Source organism: Podarcis melisellensis (genome assembly GCF_964234715.1).
Source record: "Podarcis melisellensis genome assembly, chromosome: 11".
NCBI lineage: Eukaryota > Metazoa > Chordata > Lepidosauria > Squamata > Lacertidae > Podarcis > Podarcis melisellensis.
The window spans coordinates 6,479,290-6,503,543 of record NC_138543.1 but is presented as its reverse complement, the minus strand read 5'-3'; the positions used below and the strand labels follow the sequence as shown (position 1 = coordinate 6,503,543).

The 24,254-nt window shown below is 41.8% G+C and overlaps 1 protein-coding gene across 2 annotated transcripts in view; it reads left to right on the top strand.

The window, feature by feature from the left end:
* Nucleotides 1-24,254, top strand: part of FRMD3 (FERM domain containing 3) — a 124,909-nt gene that overhangs the window by 92,773 nt on the left and 7,882 nt on the right. Inside the window, exons 7-14 of one of the 2 annotated variants that reach the window (XM_081930592.1) lie at nt 2,685-2,772; nt 5,771-5,859; nt 9,652-9,715; nt 10,468-10,556; nt 12,657-12,731; nt 14,100-14,168; nt 15,292-15,413; nt 17,071-17,214. In XM_081930592.1, the coding sequence (XP_081786718.1) occupies nt 2,685-2,772; nt 5,771-5,859; nt 9,652-9,715; nt 10,468-10,556; nt 12,657-12,731; nt 14,100-14,168; nt 15,292-15,413; nt 17,071-17,214 (740 nt within the window). The remainder of the gene's footprint in view (nt 1-2,684; nt 2,773-5,770; nt 5,860-9,651; nt 9,716-10,467; nt 10,557-12,656; nt 12,732-14,099; nt 14,169-15,291; nt 15,414-17,070; nt 17,215-24,254) is intronic. The other variant, XM_081930593.1, reaches the window with a different exon arrangement.

Genomic DNA, 24,254 nt, shown 5'->3' with positions numbered 1-24,254 from the left:
CAGTACCCATATTTTTAGCTCTATAAGACGCACCAGACCATAAGACGCACCCAGTTTTTGGAGGAGGAAAACAAGAATTTTTTTGAATTGGGTGGGGTGTGGGGTTTTTTTTGTCTTGAGAGTCAGTGGAGTTTGCAGATTTACTTTTCTTCTCTTTCCTCCACATTGTTAGTGCAGCCCTCCCTGGTGCAAAAGCAGATTTGTATTTTTCTCTCTAAGAATTTCAGAAACGACTCCCTCCTTTATTTAATTTCTTTTTCTATTACTGTCCTCACTCCTTTTCTCATTTGTGACATGAACATGTGACATTGCTTGTGAAGTGGCCAATTTCTTTACAGTTTGCCTTGGTTAAAATGTTTTAGTTGTTGCAAATCCAAAACTAATAATTACTAATATATTTTCATTTTCTTGGCTTTCTGCCCATTCCATTTCCAAATCTGGGAGGCATTACTACTTTAAAAAGAGTGCAAATGCATAACATAAATTCTATCTACTACTGTTCAACTGATTATTCTATATTTGACTTAATATTGAGTTAGACCATTGGCTCAACTAGCCTAGTAGTAGTATTTATATCCCACCCTTTTTCCCTGACAGGGACTTAGGGGGCTTACAGATAAAAGAGAAGCAGCTACAAACATAGGAAAAAAGCTATTATTAAAAACAGTTTAACATTAATAATATATAAATACATTCTACTAAAACATACAGATCATTCTGACTAGCAATGACTCTCCAAAGGTTCAGAGGACATTTCTTAGTTTGGGGGCACAATGTTTTTCTCAGTTGCAGATCCTGCAATTGCATTATTTTTCACTCAATAAGACGAACCTAGTTTTTAGAGGAGGAAAACAAGAGGAAAAAAATTCTGAACGAAACAGTGGATGTATGATTTTTGTGGTTCATGCTGTTGTCACAGACATGTGATTTGACGGTGAGTTTGGGTAGCCCAGTGCAAAAATCCTGAGAATCCATGTGGATCTGTGCTTTGTAACCACATTTTTGCACCATTGTGGCCCCATGAAACAGTGGATGCATGGTTTTTTGGGGGCAGGCTGTAGCCATAGAAATGCTATGTGATCTGGTGATGAATTTGGGATGACCCAATGCAAAAATCCCGAGGATCCATGTGGATCCGTGCTTTGTAAATCTGGGCCCATCTGCCTGCAGTTGCTCTGCACAAATGCTGTGCTGCATATTGGTGAATCATTCTGCAAAGCCAGGAGTGATCTGTATGGTTCCCTCCAGATGTTGGTGGACAACAGCTCCCATCATCCCTGACTGTTGAGCCTGCCGACTGGGGCTGATGGGAATTGGGAAGACTTACCTTTGTTCTGATTTACAATTCAGTTAATCTGTAGGTGGGAAGCAGATGGGGTTGAATATCTCACACATTGAAAAAGTAGTTTTTTTGCTTACTTTAGATAGTTTAGCATGGAAGGAGAAGGACCCATGCTTTCCCCAATATCCTATTCCCCAATGTAAATCCATAAAGAGGTCACTCCCTCCCAGGGAGAAGAAGAGCAAAACGAAAAATAACTTTGAAATTAAGCACGGCTGTGGAAGTGTGCACCGGGAAGTAGTATCTAAAGTGATCAAATCAATTATGATGACCATTCGGTCACTGAGAGCAAAATAAAGGAGAAACTTCCATCTCACAGATTCACTTCCAACTGCCCCAGGGCAAAAAGCTGAAGATCGTGCAGTAAAGGAAACCAGAGATGAGGGGACCAAACCAGTTCTGCAGGATCAAACTCATTCCTACCATTAATTTTAATGATCTTGCCACATTGCTGGGTCACATGGCGTGTGGAAGGGAGCTTCCCAGGTGGAATTATCCCTTCCCCATGATCCCACCCCATCCCCACACACTCAGGGCATGGGAGGAAAAGATGGGGCAGGGGGAAGATGGTGCAGGACTTCCGCTGATGGGGCATATTAGGTGATTCCTTCCCCGTGGGTATGTCAGGAGGCTGGAGGTTACAAACGCCTCTGCTTTCTGTGCATGGATTACTGCACAGCATAGCCTTAATTATGGCTAATGCTAACGGCTTTTGATAATATTCACACCGCCACAAAGCATTTATGCAGACACTCTGTGCAGTAGATTTATCTGAAGTATGTATGTCAATCCTTGCTGTTTGGAAAAACACACTACCTTGGTGCCAGATCAGCAGGTATGCATGACATGGTTTACCATTTGGATCATGTTCGTAATTTGGATGCACGCATCGTAAAGTGGAGTGTTCCACAAGAATGCTGACAGATTCAAGTCTAGGCCTGGAGAGGCAGCGATGACCAAAATACCCTTGTTTATTTGCTTGTTTATTTCCAGAGCAGGAAAGAAACACATCTTAATAGGAGTGCTTCTTTAAAATGAATTTAGGAAATAGGTCATTGGAAACCAAGACTGCAGCTTATTTCTCACTAAGCTCCAACTGTCCCATGTGCACCAGGAGAGAGCAAATATTTGAAGGATACTTGATAGCCCCTGATTAACTGCACAGCTCACTGGAGTCCCGAGAATATGTCAAGAGCATCTAGGCTTAATCCAAAGGGATTAGGTGCTGTGAGAGAGTACATGCAGAATCATATGAAAGATCTCCTATTTCCCCTATCATGATAGATAACTTTGGCTGATTTTTCTTGTATTTTTAATTTTTTTTATTATGCTTTTTTTTTAGGGGTCAGAGTCCAGCCGTTGCTGAGTTTAATTTATTATTGAAAGCACATTCTTTAGAAACCTATGGTGTTGATCCCCACCCTTGCAAGGTAATGTATTTATTTTATTGTTTTAATCACAATTAGCATTTTCCATATTTAGTTCAATCCCTCCCCTATCTATGCCATTAAATACGTACTGGCCTACCATGGATGGGTCCCCTACTATGGGACTCGGGTGGCACTGTGGTGTAAAAGACTAAGCCTTGGGCTTGCCGATCGGAAGGTCGGCGGTTCGAATCCCCGTGACGGAGTGAGCTCCTGTTGCTCAGTCCCAGCTCCTGCCCACCTAGCAGTTCAAAAGCACGTCAAAGTGCAAGTAGATAAATACACTCCGGCAGGAAGGTAAACGGAGTTTCCGTGCACTGCTCTGGTTCGCCAGAAGCGGCTTAGTCATGCTGGCCACATGACCTGGAAATCTGTCTGCAGACAAATATTGGCTCCCTTGGCCAGTAAAGCAAGATGAGCGCCGCAACCCCAGAGTCGTTCGCGACTGGACTTAACTGTCAGGGGTCCTTTACCTTTACCTTTTTTACCATGGGTGGAGCTCTCTATATATAGTAAAAATGCCAGTCGTCAGTTGTAGGTACCTCCACTTGCAGTCAAGCACAATTTGGGAGCCTGATCATCATTATAATAGTAAATAAAGAGCCAAGTATTGCCTTTTAAATGTATTTGTGAGAGGAGGGCACTGGTTTACTTTTGTGTATTGTTGTTGTTATGTAATTTGCATTCTCGTTGTGTGTTTTTATGTTGTGAACCACCCCGTGATCTTCAGATAAAGGGCAATATACAAATTTAACAAACAAATGTATGCAATACATTGCGCAATGCAGTACATTAAGCATTTTCTCTTTCTGTATGATAACAGAGTACACTTAAACTTATCTTTCATTGTAACTGTAAGGTGTCTTCTACAGGACAGAAGCGCTGGGAAATAAATTGTAGCATTTATCTTACTGTGTTTTGCTTCATATATTTCCAAACTGCTTTTAAAGACAAACCGTATGAAGGCATTAAAAATGCATACTTGGCGTCAGACAACAAAGGCCAGTTTGGTCCTATCAATTTCAATGTTACTAAGCCAGTTTGAGTGTTAGTTTAAGTGGTTTGTTTATCCCACAAAAATTACATAGTACCAGACTATATATATATATATATATATATATATATATATATATATATGCTTTCGTAGATTTTCACGGGTACAGGAATGCAGGTTTTGGTGTCCTCGGGTGTCTTCCCGTGTAAAAGTTGGGGTGTCTAGGCGACGTTTCGACGAGGTCTCACTCGTCATCTTCAGGCTGGTGCTTTCGGCTTCTTGTTACTGGAACAGAGCAGGATCTCAGTGTTTGAGTTCCTATAAATACTGTTGAGGGGGTGTGGTGTATAGCCTCCAATGTTCTGGGCAGAGAGGAAGTTCCCAGGCTAGTGTGCCTTTTCTTCTTTTGTTCCTTAATTACTTGAGGGATATCTTGAGTGATTTCTTGAGTGATATCCTGAGTACCACTTAGGTGGGTCATTAGGTGTGGATTAGTTGCTAAAGTCTTTGTGTCTTGACCTCTTGAACTTTGTGAAGAGTTTTTCTGAGAAGATGGCTGTACTGCACTTAGTTGTGCTCTGGCTTGGCTTCGTGTATATATATATCTGCAAATTGTGTTTCAAGTTGCAGTCTAATGGCCAACATAGACATATTCCTTGCCATTCTAATTTGGGGGCTGGGTAGAAATTTGCAGGGGAAAATTTGTGGGTAGGAGCAATGTGCATAAGCCCTCCTCTACTCTCCTGCAAATGCCCTCTTGCGAGTAGCCCTCCAAACTAGACTATAAAATTGGTACTGAGCCTATTTCAGCAAAGGAAACTAGTGACATTGATGTAGGTCTAATAAGAAGACCAGGGATGCGGGTGGCACTGTGGGTTAAACCACAGAGCCTAGGGCTTGCCAATCAGAAGGTCAGCAGTTCAAATCCCCACAATGGGTTGAGCTCCCATTGCTCGGTCCCTGCTCCTGCCAACCTAGCAGTTCGAAAGCACGTCAAAGTGCAAGTAGATAAATAGGTACCGCTCCAGCAGGAAGGTAAACGGCGTTTCCGTGCGCTGCTCTGGTTCGCCAGAAGCGGCTTAGTCATGCTGGCCACATGACCCGGAAGCTGTACACTGGCTCCCTCAGCCAATAAAGTGAGATGAGCGCCGCAACCCCAGAGTCCTCTGCGACTGAACCTAACACTCAGGGGTCCCTTCTTATTTACCTAATAAGAAGACCTAGCACTCATTCAAAAGCCAGAATCAGCAGATCAGCATTCTGGGCCAATATTTGACTGAGTGAAATGACATCAGCATGCAACAACTGAGATGACCCTCAGGTGAGTGAGGAATGCATCACTTAAAAGCAGCTCCTAGTGCATCTAAAACCCACCTCAGTTGGAGTCCAAACTGATGTAAGCTGGATGTCAACATGGAAAATGACAGGAAAGGCTCAAAAACAGGTTCCTGAATAGACCAAGTGGAGCTGATTAGGAATATAGTACAGTACTACCTTGGGGTCATGGGCGTAGTGAAGAGGGGGCAATCACAACATAGATAGCTCAGTTCTGACCCCCAACATATATCCTGCCCCCCTAACATAAATTCTGGCTACACCCATGCTTGGGTTTGAAGGGAGGGGAGAAATCGCTCTGTTATTTTTGCATAATAGTGCTTCACTATTATGTGTCTCTCCATTGCTACAAAAGTGTCTTGCACTGGTATAAACTATAAAACTTAGCAAGAGAGACTATCATATAAATGTACTTACATTACATTTTTATGCTAACAATTATACATGACCATTGTGTTAATCCTCCTGCGCTGCCCACTAAACCTGATTATATTCTGGCAAACTGCGACAAGCTGGCTTTCTTAAACAGCTGGAACACCAGCTTAAAAGCAAATTCATAGGATCTTCTACAATACGAGGAAATATATGTAGCCAAATATTGAATTTTCTGCATGTTTGAACACCCCCTCTACAGTTTCTAATTTGTTTTATCTTTCCCCCCTTTCTTTCAAGGATTCAACAGGGACCACAACATTTTTAGGATTCACAGCCACAGGTTTTGTTGTTTTCCAGGGAAATAAAAGGATACATTTGCTAAAATGGTGAGCTGAAAAATGGTTAACTGAATATGATTTTTAATGTTCTAACATGTCTTGGTTTCTTCCCTTCCAAAAACTTACATTGGAAAGTCTTGCTATTTTTTCTATATATTCATTGTAAAGCGCTTTTAGAGAACCAGGATTATTAGTCCACATTTAAACCATGTGATCCAACATGCAACCCAAGAGCCATTTTTATGGTGGCTCTTGGCAACATTTGAGAAGGAGGTGGGAGTTCTCTAGGACCCTGCCAGAGCCTTCCCAAAACTCAGCGCCAGGTGAGATAGAAGGAGGTCATCCACGTTGTGGGAGCTAAGCAAAAAGAAATGGACACTTTCCATACATTCAAAGAAGCACTTACATCTCCAAACCTCATGCATGTATAGCAGTCATGTCAAACCAGTCTATTGTGATCTCCCAGTCGATCGCGGGGTGTCCCTGCTTGATCCTTGTTGATCGCGTGATCCTGATTGATCGCCCTCCCCCCCAAAAAACCTCAAGAGCTTTGGTGAATTCTCCTCCAAAAAAGGTCAACAACTTTGGTCAGTCCAATGTTTAGATCACTGCCAGTTTTTTTTATAGTGGGACTAGATCGCAGTCTCTTGGGAGTTGGACATGCCTGATGTATCGGGTGAGATTCAGGGTTTGTTAAAGCATTACAGTACTTTTAAGTATCAACATGGCACAAGTCTTAAGATCTTTCATATCTCTTACACTGAGAAGTAGTACTACATATACAAACATAATTTCTCCCTGAATTCCAGACTCATCCCCAGAAAGAATGGGTTTCTCTACAACAAGGAAATCCTTTATTTTTAAAATGTGACTCAAATATGGATCAGGCATTACTCTTTACCCATAGGGAGGGGAAGGAGATGCCCAAGACTCATACTAGATTGAGTGCAACATTATGCTAGCTTTTGAAGCTGATTCCAATTTACTGCCCCGGCAAATCCAGTCTCAGATTAAGCACTGAAGTGGCTTCGTCTCTATTTCTGCTTGTGAAAGTGACCTCGCTGTACAAATGGAGCCACGGCACAGGACCGAAGTACACGGAAGTTGTATTCTGAACAATATTTCAGTGATTTCCTTTTATTTATTTGAATGCTTTATAGGCCACTTACAATCAAAGTGGTTTACATAAAAAATAAATACATCCTGGTACACAAGTATGCAGTAAATATATGCGCAACTGTTTAAGAAAAGAGAAAATCCAAGTCAATAGATGTAACATATATTTAACAATAATATAAATTCTAAAAAAGAGAAAATGTGTATAATCTAGCTTTCAAAAACATCCTACTCACATCATGGCTGTCACAACATCTCATTTTCATCAAACACTCTCACCCACATACACAACCATTACGAGGGCTTTATTTCAATGTTTTATAACACATTGGAAGGACAGATCCTGAAGCTGAGACTCCAATACTTTGGCCACCTCATGAGAAGAGAAGACTCCCTGGAAAAGACCCTGATGTTGGGAAAGATGGAGGGCAAAAGGAGAAGGGGACGGCAGAGGACGAGATGGTTGGACAGTGTTCTCAAAGCTACCAGCATGAGTTTGACCAAACTGCGGGAGGCAGTGGAAGACAGGAGTGCCTGGCGTGCTCTGGTCCAGGGGGTCACGAAGAGTCGGACACAACTAAACGACTAAACAACAACAACAACATAACACATCAGCCATAATAACAATTATAAAGCGGCCAAAACTCAATAATAATCAAACTCTCCACATCAATAATGTCAGTAAATCTAGTCCACTCCTACAAAACTGACAGGTATTCTCTTTCTGCCTCTCAGTCCTGTAGCAGTGCAGCCTCCAACCCAGGGGATAGTGCAAGTAGCATCAGTTCCAGGTTGTACAACCTACACAATTCCTCCTTAGCCTCCTGGTTCATCCCCAGATATTTCTTTTTCTTCTTTGGTGTGCGTATATATAAAGCTACATTCTTCCCAACAATCCCAAGCCAAATCATAATGCATACAGTACTTTACCAGTTGCACCCCATGACAGATCTACAGCATGAATCCAGCAACAAATGCAACACAACATCAGTGTGGTTGCACCCTCTCTGCAAACCTAAAAGGTGGCAGGTTCACTTTTATGACTGCAAACCTGGTTTTTCCAACGATATTGCAGTTAGACACAACTTTGATGCAAATGCAATCCTTGCCTGCAATTACACGTGCTACCTCTTTATATAGAACCCTCATTGAGTTGAATACGATTCAAGCATTTGATTGCTTCACTAATGATTAGATTGCATCACTAATGATTCTACCCTGTTTCAAATATACTGTAGCACACCTTCTTTGTTAAAATGCACTAATTGCCTATGTTTTTATGTGTACTGTAGGCCACCCAGAGTGACTGAGGAAACTCAGCCAGTTTGGGCAGGGTTAGGGTTATAAATAATATTTTTTTATTAATATTATTATTTTAATGCTTTATTCCATGCATTTAAGGGTCCTGAAGCATGAGCTATTAAAGCTGAAGTGTGCTAATAAAAATATATAACTTAGTTATGTCTTCATGATTTGTACAAATAAATACGATGCATTGGCATGAAAGTTTGTAAACAAGGGCAACAGGGCAATTTATTAATTAGGTGCAAATTCTGTAACTTTCCTTTATCTCTGGTTGATTTCAATCTTCTGTCTGAAATGTGGATATACAGCAAATGAAATCTGGATATACACTTAATTAAGTAATGAGGCTTCCATTGTACCTTTGATTAAGTCTCAGTGAACTCAGCAGGTCAGGCTTATTAGTAAGTCCATGAAATTTCTGATGACTTGTCCATATTTGGACTGAAAATACCAAACCCAACACAGGAATGCTCATCAACCCATTTTTAAGTATAAAGCTTTAACCAATACAAGAGATCTGTAATTGAATGTTTTAAGGGTATTATACCTGTCTGTGCATCATCTGTTCATTACTTCTCGTTTTCCAACTATCTACCTCCCAAGAATTAAAAATATCCTGATGTGGGAAGAGCACCTTATTAACATATTTTGCTGTTCCCCAAATTAATATCTTCAAAACCAGAAGAGACCAAATGTGGCCCTCCAGGCCTCTTCATAAGGCCCCTGGGACTCTCCACTGGCAACGCCCTGCTCTTCCTCCTAAAGTGCACGTGTGTAGAACCTTCTGACTTTCGCATGGCTGAATTTTAGCCTAATGTACAAAGGTTAAGAGCCACATCTATTGTTCCACCCACTTTGGCCTTTGGCACTGACCACCCCCAGAATATGTCCCTTTAAAAGGTTCCCCAACCCTGCTTGCTCTTTTTTGGTTTCCTTTCTTCGAGTTGTAGCCAGTGCTGCTGCTGTTCTGCTTCTACAATGAAGATCACCCCCTTCTCTTCCCTGCAGCCCACTGCACACCTTAAACATCTGTTTTAGGTGGTTTAGGGCCCCCCTGGAGCAGCTTTTGGGGGCATATGGGGAAGTTTAGTTATGCAAGCAGAACTCTGTGCAGGGTTAGATATAAGCCACTATAGATCTTATTCTCCTTGGAACCATTCAAAAATTAAAAATAATGCCCCTACTCACAAGTTTTCAATCCAATTTATTGAATGCACAGCATTAAGAAATATATTGAACTGTTCAGTTTGTCTTATGCTATGGGTTTTAATAAGCTGTCCTTACCCTTCGCACTGAAAATAATTCATTTCACAGCAGCTTATTCTGAATGTTTATGAATTGGCTATAGTTTCATGAAACTGCCAATTGTAAAAAAAAAAGTAATGTATTTTCCTTATTTAAAGTGCTTTCTTTTTATAGGTGTGATGTCTGCAAATTAAAGTTTGAAGGAAAGACCTTCTATGTGATTGGAATTCAGAAAGAGGTTGGATATTTTAAGTTCCCTGAATACTAAAATATTTTAATTTAACATTTGTGCATTTCTAATGGATAGCAAGCATGTTTGTTCTTGATCTTACAAAATAAGCTTCTACCTTGCATATGTGAAGCAGTCAACTTATGCTTTTAATTAAATATAGAATTTCCTCTTATAAAATGTAGCCTAGTTTTAGACAGAGAAAAATGCAACTGAAAAAAACTTAGGAAATCTATATAGCCTGTTGCAAAGTATTCTTCTTTATTGTTTATTTTTATGCATATTCATTACTTAACTTACACTTCATATAAGAAGAGTTGGGGCAATAATCTTATTAGTAGCAAATCTTCAGAAATGAAACCATGTCAGCACTATTACAAATTTGCCAATTCAAAGTTTCTGTATCTGGACTTTTTATGTTTTTCAAAAATCCCAACTGGGAAATCTATACAAAGTGACACAGCAGGAGGCCAGGGGCTTACCAAAATATACCCTAGACTGCTCTAGGAAGCGGGTCTAGAAAAAGCAGAAGGCAACCAGGCTCCATGTTGGGTAAACATGGAGGCAAGATGGAAAGACATCAGCAGTCTGTGGTATAGATCATGGAACTCTTAGATTTGGAGACGGGGGGGGGGGGGGAGAGAAGAGACCTAGTGGATCAGAGAGCCCACACTTCAGATTTTCTAAGTTGTAGGCCCTTCCCCAGCTTGAAGAAGTCAACTGTTTATCTACTTTTGTTTAATTTTTCTTTGAACACATAGAAAAAGGCTATGTTGTCATTCCATACCTCTACACCAGCAGCCTGCAAACATCTCTGGAAGTGTGGAGTGGAGAACCAGGCTTTTTACAAGTAAGCAAATCTATGTAATCCCAGGTTATGATGCAGAATGTGTAGATGAGCAGAGAGCAGTGAGAGATTCCTTTCATGTTCAGTGACCATGCTATAATAACAAAAAGCACTTTGACTGTTTTGCACATCAGCTTAGTGATGGTCCAGCCTCAGGTGATATCTACATCAATTGGTACGGTGGCTTTGATGTTGGAAGCGAAGAAATTCCTTCAGTCCATGTTCTTTAGACACAAAGCAGAATAAGTTTTCGTTTTTATAAAAAAACAATATTTTTAAAGGATCACCTCACACATGCAACAATTTAGCATTTGCCACCCAGAGCTGTCACAGTGCTGTTCTGTCTCTGAAACTCTGGGAAAAAGGGGATTTATGGCACACATTAGCATGGCAAAGGGTAAAAAGGAGATAATCAAAGCAAGGAAATCATTGGAGACAGGAGACGGCCAAGCAGTATTTACACAAAATACAAGAAATACTAGGCTTCGCATTTGTACATTGCCTCAAAGCACCACCAGTTTCTGCCTAAAGCTCCATTGTGCCTATAAATGAAGTCAGTGCAAGGAAGTCTGACAGTTATGAGATATACTGCTGTAAGTCATGCAGTTGAAATGAGCAAAGCAGAGACATGGTTTTCTCCTCAAATGTGGTGCAGCCTGGGAAACCAGTGGGCCGCTGGCCATTTCAAGTTTCTGGGATGCAAACCATACCTTCTGGTTTGTGTAACCTCAGTTCCTTATTATTTTTCACTCTATTGGACGCACTGGACCATAGGAGGGGGAGAACAGGGGGAAAAAAATTCCCCTTGTTCTCCCCATCTAAGTCAAGGTGCATTCTGTGTGTTCAAGGTGCGTTCACCTGCTGGGCTCTGGAGGCTTTGGGTTCCTTTCGACCTGCTCTTTGGGGCTGGCGGGGGGGGGGAGCACTGCTTTCCCCCACCGCCAGCCCCAAAGACCAGGTCGGGGAAAAGCGGGAATGCGGACGCTGTCCCCCAAGCTTGTGGGGCTAGCGGTGGGGAGAAGCGCTGCTTTCCCCACCGCCAGCCTCCAAACCAGGTCGGGTTTGGAGGCTGCTATCCGCAAGCCTTGGGAGCCCGCAGGAACTCCCGCTGGGCTCCCCAGGCTTGCGGACATCATACCTACATGGAATTACATATGTCCTGACTGTAAATGCATGTGTATCTTTGCAAGAAGTAACTGAGCAACGTACCTGAGCAAGAAGTCACTATTAACCACCAAGAGACAAGGCTGTTCTTTCTAAAGACCTTCCACTTAGGAAATGCATGTAATGACTCTGAAACTGGAATGTTTGAGTGCATGGAGTGGATTTGGTTGACAGAGGACTGAACCCAATTTTGAAAGGCAGAACAGGAATTGCACTGGAACTAGACTGTCTGCATGCTGGCTTTTATATACCCCTCCCTCTAATAATGGGGGGTAGGGAGGTGGCAACTTGCATGTTTATAATGAAAAATATTATTAAACATCATTCAAAGCACATGTACTCTGTAAAGGTTGCTGTCAGGGAACTGACATCGGAGCCAGAAGTGGAGGCAGGGCTCCCAAGCGATGCTGGAGAAGGACCAAGCAGGGAGAGAGGGGACTCATCAGCCGGGGAAGGAAATCAGCGTAACACCGGGGATAAAGGGGGGCGGATGGGGGAATCGGAGAGGGGGCTCCAGGACTCTTCGCTGGAGACCAGAGGGGAGAGCACAGGTCCTCCGCTACCCACACACACCCTGCGCAGAAGACTTCTGCGCAGGGAAAGTAGGCGTAGACTTGGCGTCAAAGAACTACTTTGCTGGAAGAAGTTCAAGAAACACCCACTGACGGATTCTGCTAGCGACTGAACAGCCACGAAGTAAAGGGCTGTCCAGCCAGGAAAGGTTTAACCAGGCTACCTAGCCAGGAGTGGCGGCAACTTACGCACGAGCAACCCCACATAACCATTACAGTTGCTTTGATTTTCTTACCTCTCTGGAAATTGAAACAACATAGCAAGGAGTCTGCAAGTGATAGTGCTAACATTTGTGTATTAATGCATCCCTTTCCCCCCATCTTCCTGGAAATGTAACTGCATCTGCTTTGCTTTTCCTCCTTGAAGGTATGCAAAATCAAGCCAAATCAAGACAGTGTCAAGCAGCAAAATATTTTTTAAAGGCAGCAGATTTCGATACAAGTAAGTGTTTTCTTATCCTTGTAGCAATGTCTAGGATGGGGCAATGGGAGCTGCCAGCGATGTGATGGGAAACTTTCCATCTGTGATCTTCCTTACCTTAGTTAGGGTAAGTTACTCTAACTTACCTTACCTATGCTTTTGGGGCATTTACATTTATTTGCTTTATTCCTTTTTGTAAACTGCCTTAGGGAGATGATTGAAGGATGATATAAATATTGGAAGGGGGGAGTGAACTTGGAGACCAAGACTGTAATTCTACACACATTTACTTGGGAGTAAGTTCTGTTGGCGGGACGTGGGTGGCGCTGTGGGTTAAACCAGAGAGCCTAGGACTTGCCGATCAGAAGGTCGGCAGTTCGAATCCCCGCGACGGGGTGAGCTCCCGTTGTTCGGTCCCAGCTCCTGCCAACCTAGCAGTTTGAAAGCACGTCAAAGTGCAAGTACATAAATAGGTATCGCTCCGGCGGGAAGGTAAACGGCGCTTCCGTGCGCTGCTCTGGTTCGCCAGAAGCGGCTTAGTCATGCTGGCCACAGGACCTGGAAGCTGTACGCCAGCTCCCTCGGCCAATAAAGTGAGATGAGCGCCGCAACCCCAGAGTCGGCCATGACTGGACCTAATGGTCAGGGGTCCCTTTACCCTTTACTTTAAGTTCTGCTGGACTCAGAGAGACTTGCTTCTGAGGAAACATTCCTTCACCAATTATTCATATGAAATGTTTGAGAAGATGAAGGCACATTGTGTTTAGTGGGCAAGGGCCATATTGCAACTAACCACAGATAGAACCTCTGCTGTAAATCAGAAATCTATAAGCTGTGGTCTTCCATATCTTCCTGGTCATCAACTCCCTGAACCACTGGCCACTCTCACTGGGGGTGATCAACGTGGGGAGTACAACAGCATTTGTAAGGCTGAAGTTTCCATATTCTTCTTGTAAATAAAGCTGGGATTTTAGCTGCAATTGGTTCAAATGAGTTGAATTAATTTTTAAATATAGATCACCATTATACAGTGGTACCTCTGGTTACGTACTTAATTCGTTCCGGAGGTCCGTTCTTAACCTGAAACTGTTCTTAACCTGAAGCACCACTTTAGCTAATGGGGCCTCTTGCTGCCGCCGCGCCGCCGGAGCACGATTTCTGTTCTCATCCTGAAGCAAAGTTCTTAACCCGAGGTACTATTTCTGGGTTAGCGGAGTCTATAACCTGAAGCGTATGTAACCTGAAGCGCATTTAACCCGAGGTACCACTGTATAGGCTAATATCCTTTAAATATAGATATTGATTGGTTGAAGTATTCAGTTACCTTACTGCACATAACATCTCAGTCTTTCAAATAGCTCATATGTTAAACTTTGTGTTTTGTTATAGTGGGAAAGTTGCAAAAGAGGTTGTTGAAGCAAGTTCTAAAATTCGGAGGGAGCCACCGGAAGTGAACAGGTACTTTGTCATCTAAATTCCGCTAGCAAAAATGACTGTGAATGTCCAGAGAAGCCCTTAGAGCTCTTGCTCTTGGCTGCCAAATTGGTCATCATCCTAGTTCATGCCAGCATTGCCAATGTCACCTATACCTTCTAGACCAAAGAACTATAGTAAAATTGACATGTATTCCCAAATGAGGAAGTCACACAGTGTATATTTGATGATGATGATGATGATAATACTACTACTACTACTACTATTACTACTACTAATAATAATAATTTATTATTTATACCCCGCCCATGTGGCTGGGTTTCCCCAGCCACTCTGGGCGGCCTCCAACAGAATATTAAAATACAATAATCTATTAAACATTAAAAGCTTCCCTAAACAGAGCTGCCTTCAGATGTCTGGTAGTTGTTTATTTCCTTGACATCTGATGGGAGGGCAGGTGCCACTACCGAGAAGGCCCTCTGCTTGGTTCCCTGTAACTTGGCTTCTCGCAAGTTTGCTGACTCTTGGGTAGGAAGTTGCAAGGAAAGCAGAAAGCAACTATAAGGTTTCTTTTTCTGTTTTCTGGCCCATTCCTGCAAAGGAACCACAACCTCGTAACTTGGAAGCCCAGCTTCTATTTCAGAAAATCCCAATGCTCCCCAAACAAGAAAAATAATAATTGAGCAGAGCCACAATCATTGGCCACTATAAACACTGCATTGGCCAGAAGGTGGTGAAATGAATCTAGACATAAACCTCTTTACTGCCTGGGCTCGGAAGGTGTAAAAATAAGGTGAGCATATTTGATCTCACTAAAATCTATACAGTGAAGACTGGGCTCACCATTGAATTCCCCCCCTCCCCCAATTGCTATTTCCTTGCTTTTCATTATTTCACATTTTACATGCCTCATTTTCCTGCTGACCAAATATCACACAATAATATTCTAGGGACTGTGTAAAATAAGGAAAGGTAGACCTTTACAAAATGCTCTTAAAGTGTTTCTGAACAAAGAAACGCTATGAAGACGATAGACTGGCACTAACTGGCCCTGCCATGCCTTTGTTATATGCTTTGAAATATTGGGGTTTTATTTATTGCCAAGTGTTTATTGGTGAATAAGGTCTCATTTCCCGCTTCTTCTCAGAACCAACATTACTCAGAGTCGCAGCTCTCACTCTTTGAACAAACAGCTCATAATTAACATGGAGCCTTTGCAACCTCTCCTTCCAGCCTCAAATGATCAGGAAGATGTCCTCTCTGATGAAGGCAAGTCTGTTCTTGATGCTTGTTTGTTTGTTTGTTTGTTTGTTTGTTTGCTCTCTTTCTCTCTCTCTCTCTCACACACACATACAGAGCATACAAAAAATAGTCCAAACCAAGCAGATTTTGTGCATAGAATTCTAATTTAATTTTTGAGAGATGTACAGCAATCCTGAAGGATCCTTTTCATCTGGAGTAACAGGAAACAGCAGCACCACTTTTAAAATAACAACAACAACAATCTTTATTACGGTCCAGAGACCCAATAAATCGTTACAAAGCAATACACAATTCATACAGCCTACCTCCAGGTTAAACAAGCATTTTCTTCAGAATATAAGGATCATTGGTTCTTGCAACCACCGATAAAAACTTTGCCACTGCTAATGTTCTAGCATTTGTCTGGTCTTCCAACAGGAACCTGACATAAAATGAGTATTCTGTGTTTGAAAATGAAACATTTCAGCTATTTTTGCTTATATTAGAGGCTACTGCAGGCCTAACATAAAGAGTAAGAACTGGGACTCCTTCATTTGTATCATAATCTTGTGAAGTAGAACCCTCATTCTACAGAGGCAACACTTAGGTTGAGGGATTACAAATTGTACAAGGCTTCCCATTGAGTCTCATGACTGAACTGGGATTTGAACCCAGAATCTGAGACTTCCATTGTCCAGTGAACGCATTGACTTTTCTTGTTGAAAGCCTCATGGTGAGAGTGCAGTATAACCACATTTACTCATATGGGCACAAATAGCCTGGATTTTGTGTACTTTCAAGTGGATTCTGTTTAGAAACCTAATAGGCCCAGGTTGGATTGGGAAAGTCCATTAGAATATCAGGTGGCACTAGAGTGTCTTCCTTTTGTTGGAGGCTGTCTAGTTCTGAGTACGAGATGCTGGAAACCACAGGTGGGAAGAGTGCTCTTGTGTCGGGGGGTCCTGTCTGCTTCCATGGGCATATTGTTTGCTCCTGTGAAAACCAGATGCTGGCTAGATGCGCCACTGGGCTGATTCAGCGGGCTCTTCTTAAGTTCTTTTGTTTGCAGTATCAAAGGAAAGGTACTATTAGGAAGAAAGAGTAAGGGCTATTTTAGTAAGCATGTGATAGAAGCAGCAATAGAGTCTACTGAAGATGGTTGGGGAGGAAGGTTTGTATGTGAACTGATATTAACTAAGCACCATCAGAGTGGAACTGTGCTGTTCAATCTCTTTCTCTTTCTTTAATGCGGAGCTGCAACATCTAAACTTATTTGTTTCACAGGGTGGTATAGGTGGTGATATTATTGTCCTAACTTCACAGTTCTCCCGTTATTTTGTTATTCCTGGGCAACATCCCCTATTTCCAGCTTTCATGATGTGGATGTATGTGACGGAATTTCCCCATCTCCAGTCCTCCCTCCTTTCTCCCCGATCTTCTACCTTTGTCCCTACATGAAATGCACAGTTTAACGAAAGCTCAGGTTTTCTTTTTAATGTGTTCCTTCAGAGCATGCAGCTGATATTATTCCTATCCTGAAAGCCTCCTTGGCTTTTTTCTTTTACTGGTTCCTTAGACCTTCCTAAACTTTAAAAAGTCTTCAGCTTCTTTAGCTGGGTGGCTGAGAAGCTTCTCCGGCTGGGATCTTGCTCTCACTGCTGCTGCTCCTTTTATACTCTGGCAGGGGAAGACCCTGCCATCAGTTCTCACCTGGTCCAGCATGACCCCATCCCTGTGTTCCTCCCTGGAAGCCTGGCAGCTTGGGAATCTGGCTCCTTCTCCGTACCGCATGATTCTCCCTCCTGTGTTCGTGCCCCCAGGTGTCTCGGTGAGTGATGCTTTGGGGTGTCTTGGGCATTTGGTGGCTAGAGGAGGGCTGGCTAAATAACTACTGTATATATATATTGCAGATATATATGTGTGTGTCTACTGGGTTAAAAAATGCATTTGTTTGTGTGATAGATGAAGAATCAGGCAGACATAGTGTACACTGTCTTCCTCATTAAAACATGGCCATATTTCCAAGCACAATTCAAAGTGTTGGTGCTGACCTTTAAAGCCCTAAACGGCCTCGGCCCAGTACACCTGAAGGAGCATCTCCACCCCCATCGTTTTACCCGGACACTGAGGTCCGGCGCCGAGGGCCTTCTGGTGGTTCCCTTGCTGTGAGAAGCCAAGTTACAGGGAACCAGGCAGAGAGCCTTCTCAGTAGTGGCGCCCGCCCTGTGGAACACCCTCCCAGCAGATGTCAAAGAGAAAAACAACTACCAGACTTTTAGAAGACATCTGAAGGCAGCCCTGTTTAGGGAAGCTTTTAATGTTTGATGCATTTAATATTTTGTTGGAAGCCATCCAGAGTGGCTGGGGAAGTCCAGCCAGATGGGCAGGGTATAAATAAATTATTATTATTATTATTATTATTATTATTATTATTATTATTATTATTATTATTTGGGGACTGGATTTATGGATTACTCACAGTGGTATTTTCCAGAACCCTGAACCTTTCTCTGAAGATTGCTACTTCGGTTTAAACACTGGTCATTTGGGGAATAAGAGTAGTACAGGATTTTCAACATACTGCATTCTGGCCTTGCTATCACGCTTATTCCAGTTTGGTCCAGAGGGAGGGCTATAACTCAGTGATAAAGCATCTGCCTTGTATGCAGAAGCCCCCCAGGTTCATTCCCCAGCATCTCCTGCTAAGGCTGGGAGAGAAGCCTGTCTGAAACCCTGAAGACCTGCTGCCAGTCATTGCTGAGCTGATGGACCAATGGTTTGACTCTGTAGGAGGCAACTTCCTATGTTCCCATATCTGCTTCTGCAGACTGCCATGAATAAATTGGCAGTATATTCTCCCTTAGTCATTAGATTCGTGAAGGGCTTGGTGCTTTTGAAATCTCTATCCAAGAGGATTCTGTGAGTCATGAACTATTAATACAGTCCACATGAAGCTGCTGGAATCACCTTGGATCTCTGTGATCTCATGTTCCTTATAAAAGGTTGCTGTCCTGATGACAGGGGCTTTGCTGCTGGTCCATAGTATAGATATGCAGTACCCCCACCCCTTCTCAGTTATATGGTGGGTTAGCCCCAGTCCTGCAACAGTAGGTGATAGTTACCGTATATTTCGCTCTATAAGATGCACCAGACCACAAGACACACCTAGTTTTTGGAGGAGGAAAACAAGAAAAAAAAATATTCTGAATCTCAGAAGCCAGAACAGCAAGAGGGATCTCTGCGCAGTGAAAGCAGCAATCCCTTTTGCTGTTCTGGCTTCTGGGATAGCTGCGCAGCCTGCATTCGCTCCATAAGACACACACACATTTCCCCTTACTTTTTAGGAGGGAAAAGGTGAGTCTTATAGAGCAACAAATACAGTAATTGTACAGATGCCTTGGGATGCCTTGCAGCAATAGGAATAGCCTGTGCCTCTTTTAAAATGCAAAGATGTGCACTTCTAATTCTGGAGAGTGGGAGCAAAGTACATATTTCAATGGACACCCCCCAACCATTAATACACATAAGGAAATGTTCTTGAAATAGTAGGCATTGCTGCAAGTTGGTGCTCGTGTAGCCTTGGTTTAATGCAGTTGTTGTTAAGGATCTAGATGACATTCACAAAAATAGAGCGTGCATTATGGAGAGCTCTATATGTATTCAGCAAAGCTAGCACTTCCGCTGCAAAGAAGCCACATTTAACCAGCAAGATACTAAGGCAAGCCTTTCAATAGCTAAATGGAGCAGAAATGTTCCAAAGCAATATGCCTCTGAATACCAGTTGCTGAAGGGAGCAAAATTATAGGTGTGTGCATGTGAGCAGTGAATTTTCAAAAATATGAATTTTCCAAAAAGAGAGAGAGAGAAAGTGGGAGAAATCATTAGCAAGCATTACCTAAAAACAGAGGGCCACATCTTCCAAAGAGACAGGCTAAAACAACAGATTTGTTGGCTGTTGTTTCTGAATGAGAGCTAAGGTTATTTTAGCTCCGTGGCTTCAGCGAGGATTGTTTTCTGTATGTTTGGTGTCACTGAAGCAACCAGGCCTGAACACAGATGACGGCTGGAATTCAGTCGCCAGAAATGTCTTTGACACCTGACCGCAGTAATGATTTTCAACACGAGGAGTGCATTTGTGAAGAGAAAGGATCTGTTTCCTGCTTGTAGACAGTTTGATTTAATGGCTATGAATGTGTGTGGCTGACTCAGCTGTATGATTTCAGGCTATACATTTCAGCACAAATTCTTCAGCCCTCCATATGTGGGTTTTTCCATGTAATATGATACGATTTTTTTTATTTATTTTACACAAGTGTATCTCTTGACCTTGAACATAATTCACCACCTTCATCGATCCATTTGCTCACCTCGGGAGGCTTGTCTATGAATTAGGGAACATGTTAATAACTTGGTGAGGCCCTTATGATTTTATGCATTATAAAAATAGCACATCAGCACCACTTGTTGGCAGTTAGACACTTGCTTTTTATATCCTAGAAACTGCTCCAAGGGGTGTTTTTTTGCATCAGAGGATGACACAGGGATGCTGTGTCTGAAAATATGACACAACAGTCCAAAGCAGTTGTTCCTCTTCCCCAGAAAGAGACAGTTAATGGAGAATCCACTGAAATGCTCGAGTGGGAAATGAAATCAACATAATTGCTCATGTACACTCTGAAATTTGTCTGTGCCTTCTACTGTTGCCTAGTAGAAACAGAGGTTCCAATGGAACATGGTATGCATAGTAAACAAAATTGCCATTTGTGGGACTCAACATGTCTTTTGCTGACTTGCAAAAATGGCATTGGTTCTGTCTGATGGATTGTGGACAGCATGATAATTTTGAGTCAAACATTATCTCCTCATTCTACATCTAACCTGACCCTTATTAACTTTTCCTTTGAGATAGAATAATTCATAAGAACATAGGAAGCTGCCACATTCCAAGCTGACATTGTCCTATTAAACTATTTGGGAGTGGCTCTCTAGGTTTTAACTCTAGTCTCTCCAGAAGATTCTGGTGATTACACCCAAGACTTTCTGCATGAAGCTAGAGATGGGCAAGATTTTCATTTTTAGAACCTTAAGATTGGCTCTTCACATTTCCATGTAAGGTTGCAGTTTCTTTTAAAGTCCTGGTGAAAACACTTCAGCAAATTCCTCCTAATATACACATTTTTTCAGAGCAATTCTACCTGTTCTGCATTTTTTTTTAACCAGGCAATATCTCCTAATGTAACACATTTTAAATATTACTAATATATGCATTTTTATCTACTGTTTACCCTAGTACATGCATTTTTGCACACATTACTTGGCTGGAAATCTGCACTACAAAATTCAAAAAAGTGTGAATCTTGAAGGATGGCTGCATTTCGGTTTGCATATTGTTTGGGAAAGTGTAAATTAGGTAGGTTCAAATTCCTCCCCCATCTCTACGCACAACACCTGTATCCTACCATAGTGCTGTAATCCTCTCCAGGAGACTCAGTCTGTTCTTTTTGCACTCCTAGTTGCATTTCCCCTAAACTCTCAACGACTCAGCATAACAATTGACAGATGGGACACACAGATGGCCCCAGATTCTGCTGTATTTTACCCAGGCCAGATTTTTGCCTTCAGCTATTCAAGAAACATCAACTCTTCAGAGTGTGCTTTCTTCCTAATGTCTTATCTTTTGCCAAACTTTAATAATAATAAACTTTATTTATTATTTTATTATTTGCTTATATGTTCCACTTTTCTTCATGGGAACTTAGGGTGGCATACGTGGTTCTCCCTCATCCTCACAACCAGGGGTGCCAACTTGAATAAAATATTGGAGGGGGGCAGGTAAGCCCTTCCCCCATAATCAATCACATGAAGCGGTGCACATACAGTATTTGAATGTCCATCAACTTTTTTTGGGGGGGGGGGTTCAAATATTTTATTGGGAGGGTTGAAGACCCCTTGCCTATAGAGATTTGGAGCCCAGGGTTCTTAATCACACAGGGAACATCCATGATTACCAGAGGTCCTCTGGTAATGATTACCTTCAGAACCTCGCCCTCCAACTTGTGCAGATTGGAATTTGGTGTGCTCGTCACTCCTTGTGTGTTAGTTTCACATATAGAGTGTCACATGCTGAAGAGATGTCCATATCAGTAAACAGTGTTTCCATGTGCTCTGGCACTCATCATGGTGTCCCGTTGCGCCAGAAGCGGCTTAGTCCTGCTGGCCCCATGACCCAGAAAGCTGTCTGTGGATGAACACCGGCTCCCTCGCCTGAAAGCGAGATGAGCGCCGCACCCCATTGTCAAGTTTGACTGGATTTAACCATCCATGGGTCCTTTATGTTTACTTTACTTTTACATATCCAACCCTTTTGTGGTCAATAGTTTGGCCTGGCAAGAAGAACTAGATCAGAATTTCTGTCCGTTGCAGATTAGTTCTTTCTCTACAATGCAGAATGGGTTTGCTCTAGAAAATGTAGCGGATGTTGCAGCCATGTCCCGGGTGCTTTGCTATCACTCTTCGCTTTGCACAGGTCATTTTTTTCTGCACAATATAATAAACTTCAGGTGCCAGTCTTTTCTTTAGCAGTTGCTAGTAAACTGTAAAGACTGCACACCCCACTCTAAACCCTTAAATATGGTTACTGTGCCGAAAATCCCGACAATGGAAAACCTGAAAATATTAAAGTCACAATTGTTTCTCTGACATTTTAGTGATTAAATGCAACCTTTTAATTTCTTCGTTCATTATACCTTACCACTAGAAGCTTGAAGTAAGAATTAAAGAAACGGAAGAGCCGGCTGCTTAGTGAGGATGCTTGAGAGGTCAATACAATTTGCTTTTACTTAAATATGAGAGTTGTTCTACTGCCTGTTGATCCGCTACTCTGCATGATTGTGCAGTAAACTAGTTTAAAGGCTTTAGACCGGTATGTGCGGTGCAGCTGTTTACTAGCAACTGCTAAGGAAATGGTTGGTATTTGAAGTTAATTGTATTGTGTATTATAAGACAGTTGGAAAGCTCTAAAAATAGCCTTCTACTCTGTTCTCTGGTGGGCTATTTCTATTGGCTGTGTTCGAAGCCTGTTATTTGATTCATTCAGCAGGACTCTCCCAGCCTGAACGCAGTGGAAACTTAGCAAAGGTCACAGCCAGTATGGGTGACTAGTTCATAAGGCTGCCACAGAAAATAACAGCAATTATTCAATATGGTGAAATGCCTAGTCAAAATCCAAACCAGGAGAAGTATTCATTTGCGAATGGTTAACCATTGTAGCAAAGATGTGTGCATTCGCCTGCTGAGACATGGGTCTAGGATCACAGCTACAAGTGCTGGTAAGTTGAATTGCAATTTTGCTTAGTTGTTTTATGGACAGAAAGGTCTGCTTTCAGTTTGTCATACTAATAAAGGTCCACATTTTGTGTGCAGTAAGCTAATATTAATATCTGAACAGTCACCCCCTCCCCCCAAAAAAAACCCGGACACAGAATAGGATAGGAGAAGTAGGGGGTGGGGAAGGGTGATATAAAAGTCGTACTCAGAGTAGACACATTGAAATCAATTGACTTAAAATATCACCCAAAAGTTTCAGAAGTAATCACTTTTCAGTGAGGCAATTCAGGAGTAAATGGAATCATCATTCCATCCAACTACTTGAGTTGACAAAGAAAAAGAAACTATAGGTATAAAGTTTTGTTGTTGTTTTTTTAAAAAAAGTTATTTCTGAAATTTACACACAGAACTATGAATCTAAGAAACTGAATTCAATAAACTATGAACTACAGATGGTTCACTCCCATGGCGTTTAATGTTTAGCCTTGGAATTCCATGCAACCAAGCACAAAGAGCTACAAACTTTAATTTTGTGCTGAAAACAAAACTCTCACAGAAAGCATTAATTAATACTAACTTTTCTTAAAACTGCATGACATTGAGAAGACAGTTTTGAGTTGAGAAATAGCAAAAAGATTTTCAAAAACATTACAGTCTCTGTGTGGAAAAAAATACAGCATTGTGTGATGAATCTGGGATGTTTTATTCTCCGTGGAATAATATTAAAATCACTGTGATGTTTTACTTTTTTGTAAAAAAAAAAAAAAAAAAAGCAGCTCATGATCTTAGTCAAAATTCAGATTTTGTCAAATGTAGTTCACCAAAGCTAATAGATATTTTAAAAAGAAAGTATTAATTAATTTATTAATTGTAAGACATTTTTATTTTTTTTAAAATCCAACCCAACAAATTTGCAGGTCAAATTAAAGCACTGGTGCTCTTTCTTGTCATTATGTAACAGAGCAATCCAGCCTCCTTTGCAGCAGGCTAGGGGGGTTGATATTAGATTGGTTGGATGTGTTCCTCCAGTTCTTCTGGATCAGTCCCCTGTATCACTGACAGAGTGGCACTCCCCCTTTGGCCCATGTAACATGCAGGCAGGAGTGCCGTCAGTGAGATGCCCACTAGATATTTATCAGCAGAAGATCTTGAAACAGGGCATTTTGAAGGTGGGGAGGAGCTAAACTAGTCTCACTGCCAGCACATGACAGCATTATGCCCAGTCTGGATCTGATTGCTGCACCAGCTCTAGACTGTCTTAGTAGTCTTACTGCCCCCGCCATCTGCCTCTGTTTCCATGAGTAGCAGGGCGCCATCCTATAAACCCAGGCAGGGGAGGTTTGAATTGCAGCCTAAAATATCAGGGTTGTAAATATTTATTGTGAACTAAATAAAATCCACCTGCTTCTTCTTAAGACAGAAGAAGTTTACAGTAACACAGAACCATATTACAACAATAAAAGAATATTTCAAATAATATAAACAACAGCAGCAGCACTCCAAGTGAAGGAAGCAACATTTGAGTAAAGCAGGAGGGGAATA